Below are 13731 nucleotides of genomic sequence, written 5' to 3'. Positions count from 1 at the left end.
CAGCCCAAGCATGAGCTCACGGAGTCGCAGGCCCCGCGGTGGGAGGAGCCGAGACTGAGGAGCTCATCGGCTTTATCAGGTGAGGGACGCAAAAAGACCAAAAAAAAAAAAAAAAAACGATAGGCGCCTGTGCCTCACAACAGGAACTTGGTGCGGGTGTGGTGGCATTTGATAATTTCTTTTCTTTTTTTTTTGTCTTTTACAAGAAAAAAGCACTAAGGAAGAGTCTGCGAGTATGCGTCGCTCCATCGCGCTGCACAAATCTTGTTAGCAGTCGGAGGTTTTTGCGATTCCCATCAGAGAAACGCACTCAGTCACGCACGCAGGATGGGCTGCAGCTGCAGCGGCCAGTCGCAGAAGGTCTCCAGTGGGAAACCCAACCAGCGGCCCCCGAAGGGCCACATTGTGAGTAGTAACACACATAGAAATACATATAATACCAGGCTGAACATTTTTGCGATCGACAACTCGTATGTTTCTGTGTTTTTCAGCCCAGAGGTGAAAACGACTACTTGGATAATGGTAAATGCTCAGTGCAACTGAAGTCTTTATAGCTTCCTGCCATTGCCGCTGCTTGTCAGACAAATAGTTTGCTCTAAGATGAGACGTCAACTGGTGATTCAATTTCCCCTTTTTTCTTTAAACAAGTTGAGATCATTCACACGAAAACGCATGTGTGAAAACGCCTGACTCGGTCTTCCCGGAAGAGCAGCCCCTGTGCTAAGAATCTGCCCGTCTACTTTTGCAATGTTGTCCAGGATGGTCCACTGTGGTCCAATATGGTTTTTCGTTCAACTTTCTGTCGCGCTCACAATTATTCGCGCTGATGAAACTTTCCCTCCTCCAGGCGACGTGGTTTACGTGGCGCAGCACAACTTCAAGGGCACAAGCGACAGCGATCTACCTTTCAAGAAGGGAGACAAACTCAAGGTGTTGCAGGAGTGAGTGGCCTCAGTCGACCCTGCTCCCGGCGAGCGCTCCCGACCTGCGGGCGATGGGCTCTTACGTGAGATAATGATCTAAAGTGTCGTCCTGTCTTTAGAAATGGAGAATGGTGGGTGGCCCGGTCGCTGGTGACCGGGCGGGAAGGCTTCATCCCGTCCAACTACGTGGCCCGGGCCGACACCCTGGAGGTGGAGAAGTGAGCGGCCGCCTTGGAAATGTTGTACAAAGTTTTCATGAAGGCCAAGGTGATGTTGTGAAAGGACACTGAAGAGTGCGATCTGGTCTGCAGGTGGTTTTTTAAAGAAATTAGCAGGAAAGAGACCGACCGACTGCTTCTGGCTCCCGGCAACAAGCCAGGAGCCTTCCTGGTGCGGGAAAGCGAGACCAGCCCAGGTGAGGACCACCGACATCCTCCTCCTCCTCCTCCGCCTCCTCCTCCGCCTCCTTTGACTCTAAAGACTCCACGTTTGTGCCTCTCTCCTGTCCCCTCAGGATCCTTCTCGCTGTCAATCAGAGACTGCATGCGCGAAGGCGAAGGGGACGTGGTGAAGCACTACAAGATCCGCTGCCTTGATAAAGGTGGATACTACATCTCCCCCTCCAACACCTTCCCGTCCCTGCCTGAACTGGTCAAGTACTACACCCGTGAGTAAAGCAAAGAGCGCGGCTGGGAGTTGGGTCTGCTCGGGCTTCGAGTCGAAGTGAAAAAGGGCAAAAATTAGACCCCCGTGATGTTTCTCGCGCATTTCCTGTGCGAGAGGGGTGATAAGTTTCCAGCCCTGTGACGAAACGGCAAGATAAGGAGGCCAAACTCAAGATTGGCTGCTCTTATGAAGCAAGGTTCAAAAGAACTTAGCAACGCAAAGAGAATCAGAATCACGATCAGAATCAATTTTTGTTAGCCGAGTTTGAACACACGATTCAGGAATTTGATTTTGGTGTCTCAGGTCTCTGTGCGTCGTGCTCAAAGGAACAATTATCAAAAAAAAAAACAAAAAAAAAAACAACTAAATCCAGACTGAATTCAATGTACTGCAACTACAACAAAGTGCAGGTACGACAGTAATAGAACTGTGGCGTTTGTGCAAGTGACGAGAGAGTTTGAGTTACAACAGTTCCACTTTGACTGATAATAGTGCAAGTCTGGATCGCAAAGGTCAAGTGCGATTTAGAAAAGCGCACGCAAAGGTTTCACAGAAATCTGGAAATTGCATTTTTACAGAACTGAAAAGACAAAAGAGAGAAATGCGGCAGCGGCTCGGTCACGTGTGTCCCCTTGTTGCGTGCAGGCACTGCAGACGGCCTCTGCCAGCGGCTGTGCGCACCGTGCAAACCCAAGGCGCCCCAGCAGCCGTGGGCGCACGACGAGTGGGAGATCCCTCGAGAGACCCTGAAAATGGTGAAGAAGCTGGGGGCAGGCCAGTTCGGAGAAGTGTGGATGGGTGAGACGGACGCTTCCGACTGCCATTCGGCAAACTCTCCTCTGATCGCAGCTCTGAGCGCTATTGTTCGCACGGCAGGTTTCTACAAGAACAACCAGAAGGTGGCCATCAAGACCCTGAAGGAGGGGACGATGGCGCCCTCGGCCTTCCTGGAGGAGGCCAACCTGATGAAGCAGCTGCAGCACGAGAGGCTGGTGCGGCTGCACGCCGTGGTCACCAAGGAGCCCATCCTGATCGTGACCGAGTTCATGGTCAACGGTAAGAGGAGGCGGTTAATAGTAACAGTAACAGTAATAATTGGCAGCAATCTGTTGAGAAATGAGTAAGTTCATGCTAAGCTCACACAAAGTCCCCTCCCTTTTTATTTTCTCTTTGCGCCAATTTCAGAAAGGGTGTGATCAAAAAACGAGGTCGTCACTCACTGATGATGTTCCAATCAGGACATTGTGTGTTCGATAAAATGACTGTATATTCCGCATAGACCACAAATGTTTACCACAAGTTTTTTTTAAATTGTCCATGGGTTGTTCATGAATGGAAAAAAAAGAAGCTTTTTCCTTTCCTTTCCTTTTTTTAATTTTTTTTATTTTAAAATTTGTCCAGATTCTCTCCAATTACAACCTTCTGACTCGAGTCCAGACGCCCGTCTTGGTAACATGACAAAGAAAAAACAAACAAAAGTTGCCTTTTTTTCCTTCCTCGCAGGCTGCCTGCTGGATTTTCTAAAAACAGATGTGGGAAGAAAGCTGAAAATGAACAAGCTGATAGACATGGCAGCGCAGGTGAGCCAGAGTGAAAACGCCGGTCACTTAACCTTTGTCTTTGGCTCTAACTTGGACGTTTTCATCGCCGCTGACTCGACCTTAATGTGAAAGTTCAAGTTCTGTCGAAAACAAAACGACACTCGCCTTCAAAAGAATTTAATTTTACTCACTGGCTGCTGTTGACAGCAGCTTTTCAAACGCTGGTTTGTGAGTGTGTGTGTGTGTGTGTGTGTGTGTGTGTGTGTGTGTGTGTGTGTGTGTGTGTGTGTGTGTGTGTGAATGTGTGACTGTAGCCGCCACCAATGTGTACATGGAAACTGTGTTCAGTAAGTCGTGTGGGTTCTGTGGTGGGCCACTAACTCGTCTGGTTTTAAGAACCTCCCCCCATGTCAATTATTAACATCCGGACAGGAAATAGTGCAATTTTCCATCCAGAGTGCGCAGCCTACAGCTCTGTCTGCCCCAAACAGAAGAGAAAGAAGAAGCATTTTCACTTCCTGAGAGGGTTGGTGCATCCGGTTTGAAGCTTCTTTGCTATCAGACATGTAAACATCAGTTTACTCACACAAACCGAGGCCTCTGTGCACTCTGACTGCAGCCAACAGCCAAAAACACCACCTCAGTTAACTCGGACGGGTGGCGATATTTTAGGTCTCGGCATTTAGTCCCTTTAAAAACAAAAAATAAAGCCTAAAACTTTTGTCGTGCTTGCAACATGGCAGATAGCTGAAGGCATGGCCTACATCGAGAGGAAGAACTACATCCACCGGGACCTGCGTGCGGCCAACATCCTGGTTAGCGAGACGCTGCACTGCAAGATCGCAGACTTTGGCCTGGCCAGGATCATCGAGAACGAGTACACGGCTCAAGAAGGTGCAGTACGCTAAACGTGTGTCGGGGCGGTGCCTTCGAGGCCCTAGTCAGTCAAAATGAACAAAAGAAAAATCCAAATGACCCCTTTAAATAAAGTAAAGTCACGTTTGATCAATTAAACTGCTGAAAATTGAGTAAAAATCAGCTGTTTGCTGCATTAAAATAAAGAAGTAAATATGTAAAAAGAACATAATGTAAATAATTATGAACGCTCCACATATCAGACAATGGAAAGGCAAAAAATACACTAGTACACTTTTTTTTTTATCGTGAATTAACACTGAGTTCTTTTTTGAATATATATTTTTTTCACCTTATTTCGTGCAAACACAGGCGCCAAGTTTCCCATCAAGTGGACGGCACCGGAGGCCATCAACTTCGGCACCTTCAGCATCAAATCGGACGTGTGGTCCTTCGGAATCCTCCTCACAGAGATAGTGACGTTTGGAAGGATACCCTACCCAGGTATGACAAGACAGAAAGATACTTAGAGGAAAAGGTGTAATATATGTGTACACACACACACACACACACACACATATATATATATATATGTGTGTGTGTATATACATGTATATGTATATGTGTATATATATACATACATATATATATATATATATATATATATATATGTATGTATATATATAATGTAATTTATAAAGTCATCGTCATCGTTCTAAAAACGGCCTTTTTAAGAAAATGTTAAATTTCTCAGCAAACAGGAGCATTTTATAAACTCCAACAGAAAATCTGTTAAATGTTTAGCTCCCATATACGGTATTTAAACTTGGATGACTAAAAAACACCTGCAGGCGTTTCTCTGCACATTGAAAAAAGAAAATCCTAAATCCTAAAAACCCGGTGGGCTAATCTGCCGTCGTTGTCGTTCCCCGCCAGGGATGACCAACCCGGAGGTGGTCAGGAGCCTGGACAGGTTCTACCGGATGCCGCGCCCGGACAGCTGCCCAGAGGAACTGCACGAGATCATGACCACGTGCTGGAAGCAGAAGCCCGAGGAGCGGCCCACTTTTGATTTTCTGCAGGGCACTCTCAATGACTTCTTCATTGCCACAGAGGGACAATACGAGAAACAGCCTTGATCAAAGAAAAAGGAAACGTTTCCTTCTGGCACAGAAATGAGAGCGAAATGTTCCGACACCCTGACGTCAGCCTCGGAAGGATTGAGGATGTGCAACAACTGGTTTTTTTTTTTTGTTTGTTTTTTTCCGAGCTCGTTTCTAATGGACACTTTTTCGCCATTACTTTTTTTTTTTTTTTTTTTTTCACTATACAAGCGACTCAAAATATCTGACAAACATATGAAAGCAATCAAAGAAAAATATAAAGAACTTAGATGGAAAGCTTTGTGAGACTGCAGACCCTCCTGTCGCTGATGGAATTTACGAAGAGCGTGACGAGAACTGCATGAACAAAAGCTTGGGCTCCGCGGAGGTCGCCACAGGCACAGCTGCACATCCAGCCTCCACATGGTACAAAAAACCCTCTGAGAATACGCGCAAAATATTTGCACTTTTTAAACCGGGCACATTATAAAGGAAAGGACCTTGTAATATATAAATAAATAAATAAATGAATAAATAAATGCTGCACTTAATTATATGACTTATCTTAATAAATGTATTTACAACATTTAGCACCCCTGTGTGCTCTTCAGTTTATTCAAAGACATTTTTTTCTTGTTAAAAAAAAAAAAAAAAGAAGAAGTATTTTTCTCATTTGAATTTTGCTGACATTCTCAATCTCCAGTTTGTTGTTTGAAGGCTAAATTTGTTTTTGTCTTTCTTTAAAAAAAAAAAAAAAAAAAAAAAACATTTTCCATGACGTACCGCTGCAAGAGTGTATTACTTCCCCCTTTTTAAAGTTGGACAGTTCTTTTTAAGACAACGGGAAGTAGGATTGTTTCTTATTAAAAAAAAATATATATATATATATATACAGACAATAAGAATTAGAACTGTAGGCTTTGCATTTCTTTTGATTATCCTTTGAGACTTCAAAAACTTCAAATGATGCCATTTGATTAAGAAATGAGAGAGGATGTGAAATCATGAACCTCATAAAGTAAAAAAGTCGAGACTGCATTATGAAGCAGGCCATCAGTTTCGGACAGGAAGCTTCCAGCTAACCTGCGGGACTGAAGCCTCCCAGCGGTGCCTGAACACCACAGTGGAGATAAGAGAGTGGAGCAGCCTGGTAGCCAGGGGTTAAACCCTGCCGCTTCCTGAAAGAACAGGAAACAGGAAGTGTAATTCAGCATTCCCTGAGTGCCAAATGGCCAGAAAAGGCACGCTCATAACATGTCTGTTTACATGACATGCAGACTTGATCTGTTGCTTCTTTTTTACGGCACTGGAATGCAGAGGCAGCAACAATCTATGTTGTGTGTGTTTTGCTCAGCTGCAGGATAAATACCAACCATTTGCTATTGGGTGTGGTCCTCGGTGAAGTGATGACAATAAGAATTTCTGATGGCGATTGATAAAAAAAAAAAAAAAAAAAAAAAAATATATATATATATATATATATATATATATATATATATATATATATATATGCCAGAGATAAATACATGACTATCGAAATAAAAATAAAAAATAAAAAAAGGAAAAAGGAAATAGAATGATTTTCTGCAGTCAGCCTGCAGAGGGCAGTGTCACACAGTTTCTGATCACTGCTTCGTTGCACGACGTCAGAGCGCGGAGTAAGTAGTAAGTTAGCACAGGAGAGGTACAGGCGCCTCTGATCCCTTGCATATAATGTTGTTTGTCATGAGTAGTGTTGCTATCTAATTTTGATGTTCCAGTTTGCTGCGTGTTGTCGGTTCTCTGTTTCAACACTTGTTGTTGTTGCATTACTGTTTCTATTGAACCTCAGCAGCCGTGCTAATGTCAGCGAGCGTTCATGGACGTTCACTGCTGCTGTGCCGGTAAATGTGCTTTGCCCCCCCCCCCCCCTACAGTCGACTCCAGTAGACGCCTTGCAATGGAAATATATATATATTTTTCTTTCTTTGCAACTATTTGAAAGACCACAGGCTGAGATGCTTATCATAAATCGATGTGTGTGCGTGCGATGTTTGTGTGCGGAGTAAACAGGAAGAGCGAGTGGGTGAGAAAGCGAGTGTGGGAGGAGCTTCACCCACTCATGAGAACGTGGTGGTGTGTTAGGCTTTTAATTTCTTTTATAGCAACTGTGCTGCAGGCGTTTGGTGTCACTGAGAGGCAACGAGAGGTGAAACAATCAGTGTCTGATGTTCTCGCAGATGCCGGCGTCAACGACGAGATAACACAACCATCATGTCACTTTGTGTGGTCTCAGTGAGAATTGAGTAACAGGCTTCTTTTTTTTGTCCCGTGTTGGTGTGAGTCACCTCAACTGTTACAGCATCACAGCCAATCACAATCCTCTAATGTATCATGTCTTTTGAGGAGGGGGGGGAGGGGGGGTTATGTGACCTTCTGACTTGCCTTTCATCTTCAATGTCTGACAGTCCCTGAAAGTTTTCACTCTTTTTTTCCCCCTCATCTGCTCATCCCTTAATTATGGCTGCCTTTTTGTGAAATAATGACAGATCGGTGGCTGATCCCTGCAGGAGGCGACAAGCTATTTAGCATGAGCACAACCCCTCGCTGCCGCGCAGTTCGCCAGGGACAAAGTCATTGAGAAATGCTTTCATCTGCCATTAATGTTGCTGCTCTCCGTTGTGTTCAAAGGAGATAATACCTCCCATAAACATGTCCCCACTCTGGGGCTTTGATGTGATTCTGTTTAATGGAGTCCATCAATCAGGAGTGTTCGCTCTAATAGATGTGGGCACTCATGAAACGGGCAAGGCGGGCAAAGTATTTTTGCGAAATGATGCACTTCGCATGAATGAGCCGAGAGCAGGGGGACGGGGTTATTAAAGGGGAAATGTTGTACACTAGCATCATGTAATACTTGGGTTACGTAATTTTTTTATGTTGTTGTATTTGACAGTGTGATTGAAGTAGCCAAGTCCATTGTTTTTCTGGGGCCAGTTAGTTACATTTGGTTTTGGGTTTGAGGTTGTGTTTTTGGGTTGGGGTTAGGGTTAGGGTTGGTGTTAGGATAGGGGTTAGGCTTGGTGTTGGGTTGGGGATAGGGTTTGGGTTGGTCTTAGGGTAGGGGTTGGGTATTAGGATAGGGGTTAGGCTTGGCGTTGGGTTGGGGATAGGGTTTGGGTTGGTCTTAGGGTAGGGGTTGGGTGTTAAGCCCAAATGAAAACAGAAAATGTTGAGGAGAACAGATGAGAGGAAATGACTGCGGACGAAGTGCGTTCATTCTCTGACTCGAGCAGAGTCCATTCATGCTAATGGAATTTTCTCAGATGAAGCCAATACCTAAGAAATCTGCACAAGGGGCACAATTTATAATCAATTCCCATGGCACTGATGAGGAAGGATTTTTGGGAAGCTTTCTGCATATTGATATTTTTCTTCTTGATATACGAGCCTACGTCAGCTCATTTACTATAGAGGCCTTTAAGCCATCGGCCAGAAGCAGCCTCACGCGCGCGCACACACACACACACACACACACACACACACACACGGTGTATGCCGATTGATCAACCTGGTGGAGCTCAATGATGAGTCAAGGGCACCGGTAACTACTAGGAAATGTGATTATGTGAGCGCTGGCGTAGTAACAAGGCGCTGGAGGATGGCGCTGGCCGACGCAGCCTCAGCTGCAGCCGATGTTCTCGCAGACCTCCTGTCACCACCGCTAAACGCTAACAGACGAGGCGATCGGATTAGATTTCAGGGGAACGTCATTGATCGAGCAGCAGATGGCGGCACGGACGTCCTCTTGCCAAGATAAAACCCTAAAGAACTCTTCAGTGGATGCAAAATCCTACACACAGAGAGACACACTGTGCTGGGGATGTAGGAGGATTTTTTTTTTTGTTTGTTTGTTGGCTCGCCATCGAGACAGAAGATCAGCCTTCATCAGTATGCAGCGCTGCGCTCCTTGCCATGCCTGCTGCCTGTCTCCGCCTCCCTCTGCTTGGAGATTTGTGCCAAATGGAAATGTAAATATTCATGTATGTGGAGCTGACCTTGAGTGGCCGTTCCCCTCCACAGTGCCAGCTCCTTTTTTCTGTGGCAGGCGCACAAAATGTCTTGGGATGTCGTTTCACCTCAAAGTGACGGCTTCATCTTAAAGTGACAGCAAACTCTTTGGGCTTGGAGAGTGAAAACCTGAAGGGCAGCTTCAAATCTCACAACTTGCCCTAAGAGTGAAACCTGACACCGTTGCCCACGGCAGCCGGGCCGGTCAGGTAATGATACGGACATCTTGTTTATCCATCTTTGTAGGTTCCAACGTAAAGTCTATTCAATCGCTGTAGGTTTGCATCGGAGTAGACGGCCAATAGGCTTCAAGTAAGCTGGAAGCAACTGCTGCCAACTGCCCTTAAAAGCATCAGAAATACAAAAAGGAAAACAGGAAGTAAGAGCAAGCCTTGCTACAGAGACTAGCTTGGACGCAACTTTATTAAACCGGAGCAACAATTTCAAATTACTTAAAGAATGGGGGGGGAAAAAACTTTATGGAGAATATTTTTTCACTTAAATACCAGCCTTAGCAAGAACTTAGTTGAACACCCCAGCTAAGCCACGAGCTAATTGGGCACTTTGAATAAAATAGAAGTTTTGCCTCATCACCATCCACGGTTGCCTCTTCCTTTCCAAACATTTTGAGACAAACACACAAGACTTAATAAAAGGATCACATCCTCTCCAGCATGCCAGGCTGGAGGTTCTGAGGTGTGACAAAAAAAGGTAGAAGTACAGTCTGCTCTCATTAATTTCATGTCTCCTCCTCTCATTACTAATCCGATTATGTAAATGGGGACTGAATACCTCGCAACTGACATTTAAAGTCTCTCCTCCCACCAGGTGGAGCCAGTTTTTATTATTTTTAACTCCGCTCCTGCGAGATCTCAGTGGAAGTTTTCCTAATTAAACAATGACTAAGCAGGGCAGAGACTGAAGTCAGACAGGAGGGAGCAACCGGGAGGAGAAATGAAGTATATATATACATATATATATATATATAGAAATTTTAAAAAACACTCGGAGGATTGAAGATGACCCTCTGCCATTTAAAAAGGTCCTCAGCAATTTCCCTTGTTTAATTTATTCATTAAAAACAAGCTCCTTGAGACGCAAAAGGTGTTTCTGTATTAAACCTTGGCTTTAGAATTTTTTTCTTTTTTTTTTTTAAATCCCTCTTCCTGTCTCTTCTGTCAGTTGTGGACGAGCTGTCCACAAAAGATTTCAGCCTCCTTTCTTTTTACAATTACCGCTGCTGAACGGCATCCAGCTCGCGGTGCTAGAAGAGACGAGCGAATGTAATTTTAAAAAAAGAAAACCTGAAAAAAACAAACAAACTAAAGAAAAACTATTAACCTCATCCACAGGACTCCACGAGCTGATGCGCAGCCCTGGCTGGCCGGTCAGTCGGCAGCTGTCAGTGAGAGCAGCAGGCTCCCCCGTTTCCCTGTGCAGAGGGACAAAGAGGCCAGACGTCATCTGAGGACACGCCACTTGACAGCTGAGCTGAGAAGCGCGCAATTAACGTCGACATGCCGCCCCGGTGCCACAAACACCGCGGCTCCTCTCCCCTGGATTGATGCACATTTCCAAATTGATTGGTTGCCCTGCGTCTTGCGGCTTCCCGAACGCGCCAGAGGTCGCGGGAGGGTCAGCAGGTCGTCGTCAGCGATTGCGTCACCACGTTTTTCTCTCTCTCTCTCTCTCTCTGTGCGCGTCACAAGAAAGGCGATATATTGATTGTGATGCGTTCAGGCGAAGGTTGACGTCCCTAAACAGCTGAGCAGCTGAGTCAGTCAGTCGTCACACTGTAACGTGCGCTCTCTCAAGGGGCAATAAAAGTCTGCTGATACCAGCGTGATGGGGAAATGACACCATTTGCGCTACGGGAGACAGACACGGAATATTGAGCGGCTGAGAGCAGCACACGCAGCCATGACGACAGGACGCTGATGCCATAGTCTGAATGGTGAAATGCCACGTGAGTTCTGAGAGGGACAAATTCCATGCATTCTCTCGTTTGGCCACCAGGGGCAGCCAAAAATGGTTGCAAAAAGACTTGGATCAATACAGAAAGGAGGTATAAATTCATACCTTTACAAACTAGTTCACATTTTCAAGTTGGTCTAAATCACGAGGCCCTATTGTTTTGTGGGCGTGGCTACAGTTTGGTAGCCACGCCCACATATGGAATCATCCCAGTTTTTTTTTAAAAAAAAGGAGCTGCCACTGAGTCTGTGAAACCAACCTGTGGGCTTCAGAGCAGGTGTTGCCAAAACCAACAGGTCCCATCACGATGACTCTGCTCATCTTTGCATACAGTCATTGGTTTGAACTCATCACCTAGGTAACGCAGGAAGAAAAAAAAAAAAAAAAACATACGCTCAGCTTCCTTCTGCTTTCAGCAGCCGAGCAACAGGGGCCATTTCCCAAGTCAGGCAATTATATCCAAATTTAGAAGAAAAGGACGGAGCGTACTGAGAGCTCCTGCAAAATTAAAAAAGCTGAGCGCCCACCGAGCTCTGCCTGTATAGATCTGATTTCTTTTTTTTTTTATGTTCCAGTCTAAGGAGTTCATTTAGTTCCCTAAAATTCCATTTCCAGTGCGTTCAATGGCGTTGGTTACGTCTCCAACAGTCGTTGCCTAATGCATCTATAGTTATGCAAAGCAGGGCTGGTGTGCAGAGTGGAGCTCATAAAGCAGCCGGCATACTGTGGCGGTGGAACGGCCCTGCCAGGGGTCAGGGCTAAATTCTTAATGATTTGATTTGTTAAGTTAATGTCACACCTCAATGCATTTGCCACTTTAGATTATATTAGGCGAACATTATCAGTGGGATACAAAGTATTTACTTCATTCAAAGTCTGGTTGGCCACTTTCTTCAGCTTGCTACAGTTTTGCTGTAGGCCAGTTTACCGATGAACAGCTTCAACCTTGCCTGGGAGACAAACCACCTTTCAGTGAGCTAAACTGATCTCTACCAAGACGCTTTACACCCTCTTTTAAACCATTTACTTGCATTTGTCTGAGGCCTTTGACAAAAGGCATCTTTGGCTTCTGCTGACCCTGATGTGATGAAGCAAGTTTTCGCTAAAGATTTACTCTGGCAAGTAAATAAAAAGAGGAAGGAAATCAGTTCATTCAGCACCCCCGCCCCCCGCCTGCCTGCGTGGATTGATTAAAATGAAACAATAATTTTAAATCAGTGACATCACCAGCTTGAGGCAGCGGGAGTCTGTAAGCAGAAAGCTGAGGAAAGTTTAGCTGAGGAAAATGCAAAGGACAAAATCCCAGTGTTCCTAAAGCACCTTATTTTTAAGTCATTCCAAAGCTCATCAGTCTGTGCTGTAAAAAAAAAAAAAAAAAAAAATTGTAGCAGAGGATCACGAGCCACACGCTCGTCCCACAGTAGAACTGAAAAAGAGAACAAAGTCTGACACGGAGCAGACTGACGGCTGCGTGCGGTTCAAAGGCCCTCGCGGCCACTTTCATAGGTCCAGCTGTCACTGCGACTCTGATGTTTGACCGACTGTCTGTGCCTTTGCAACACATTCCGTCTGCCAGCAGCAGCAGCAGCAGCAGCAGCTCCTGCAGAAACCATGGAAACACCTTACAAGTGTCGCTGCTGCTGCTGCTGTTGTTGAGGAACTCGACAACACAACCTTTTTTCTCATTTTTCCCTCCAAGAGCTCCATCAAAACGAGCAGCTTTTTTTGTGGCACTCGGCACAAAGTATCATTGCAATGGATAATTGGAGGGATTGTCAACGTTTCTGCGGGCCGTAGACCGCTGGATGAGAGGGCTTCACCTCAACCTCCTCACACACAGACCTCCCCTAGCCCTGCCGCACACACACACACACACACACACACACACACACACACACACACACACACACAGAAACGAGCCATGTGACGCGAGACAGCCGTCCCATGAGGCAGTGCACTCCGCATATCAACGTGATACATCTTCCTGATAAGGCAGTGGGTCTCGGCAGCAGCGGCGCAGTGGATGATGGGTGACCTGCCGCATGCAGGAGGGGGGATGTGAGGAGGAGGAGGAGGAGGAGGAGGGGTTAGGTGGTGGTGGTGGGGGGGTTGGTTTGCACAAACATGCCCGTGACATCTTAAGATCCCGAGTTGAGTCGAGTGATGGGGCGGGAGGGGGCGTAAAAAAAAAAAAAAGAAGAGCAGAGCCGACATCAATTTTTCAGCAAAACCAAACACCGACTTGCTGCTGCTGCTGCTGCTGCTGCCGCTGCCGCTGCTGCTGCTGCTGCCGCTGCCGCTGCTGCTGCTGCTGCCGCTGCCGCTGCTGCTGCTGCTGCTGCCGCTGTCATAGTTGAACTTGTGGCGCCGCTCATGAAATATTAACGCGAGTGCATCTGCAGTTTGAGTGTATGTATAGATCAAGTGGGCGGGGCGGTGAGCACTCCCCCCCCCCCCCCTCCCTCGGCCCCTCCCCACCCCACCTGGCACGTGGAATATTAATCACCTGAGCAACGAGCTAAAGTGCCCGTTAAAGAAGGAAAAAAGGGAGCAGGAACCTGTAGCCCGCTGCCTCTCTCCTCTACTGGCTCTCACCACTGACTGACACCTTGAAGCTGC

The 13731-nt window shown here is 46.1% G+C and overlaps 1 protein-coding gene across 1 annotated transcript; it reads left to right on the top strand.

Annotated features, from left to right (window-relative positions):
- blk (BLK proto-oncogene, Src family tyrosine kinase) lies at positions 1-5678 on the top strand. Its single transcript, XM_076044636.1, has 13 exons — positions 1-79; positions 207-405; positions 492-522; positions 848-941; positions 1043-1141; positions 1235-1338; positions 1438-1590; positions 2235-2387; positions 2466-2645; positions 3093-3169; positions 3874-4024; positions 4358-4489; positions 4922-5678. The coding sequence occupies exons 2-13, from the start codon at positions 328-330 to the stop codon at positions 5122-5124; spliced, it is 1455 nt and encodes a 484-aa protein (XP_075900751.1). The 5' UTR covers positions 1-79; positions 207-327; the 3' UTR covers positions 5125-5678.
- The last annotated feature ends 8053 nt before the right edge of the window (positions 5679-13731 follow it).

Source organism: Nelusetta ayraudi, unplaced genomic scaffold, assembly GCF_046127955.1.
Source record: "Nelusetta ayraudi isolate G7.1 ecotype Tasmania unplaced genomic scaffold, CSIRO-AGI_Nayr_v1 ptg000082l, whole genome shotgun sequence".
NCBI lineage: Eukaryota > Metazoa > Chordata > Actinopteri > Tetraodontiformes > Monacanthidae > Nelusetta > Nelusetta ayraudi.
Note: the sequence above shows the minus strand (reverse complement) of the source record. Positions and strands in the feature narration are given on the sequence as shown.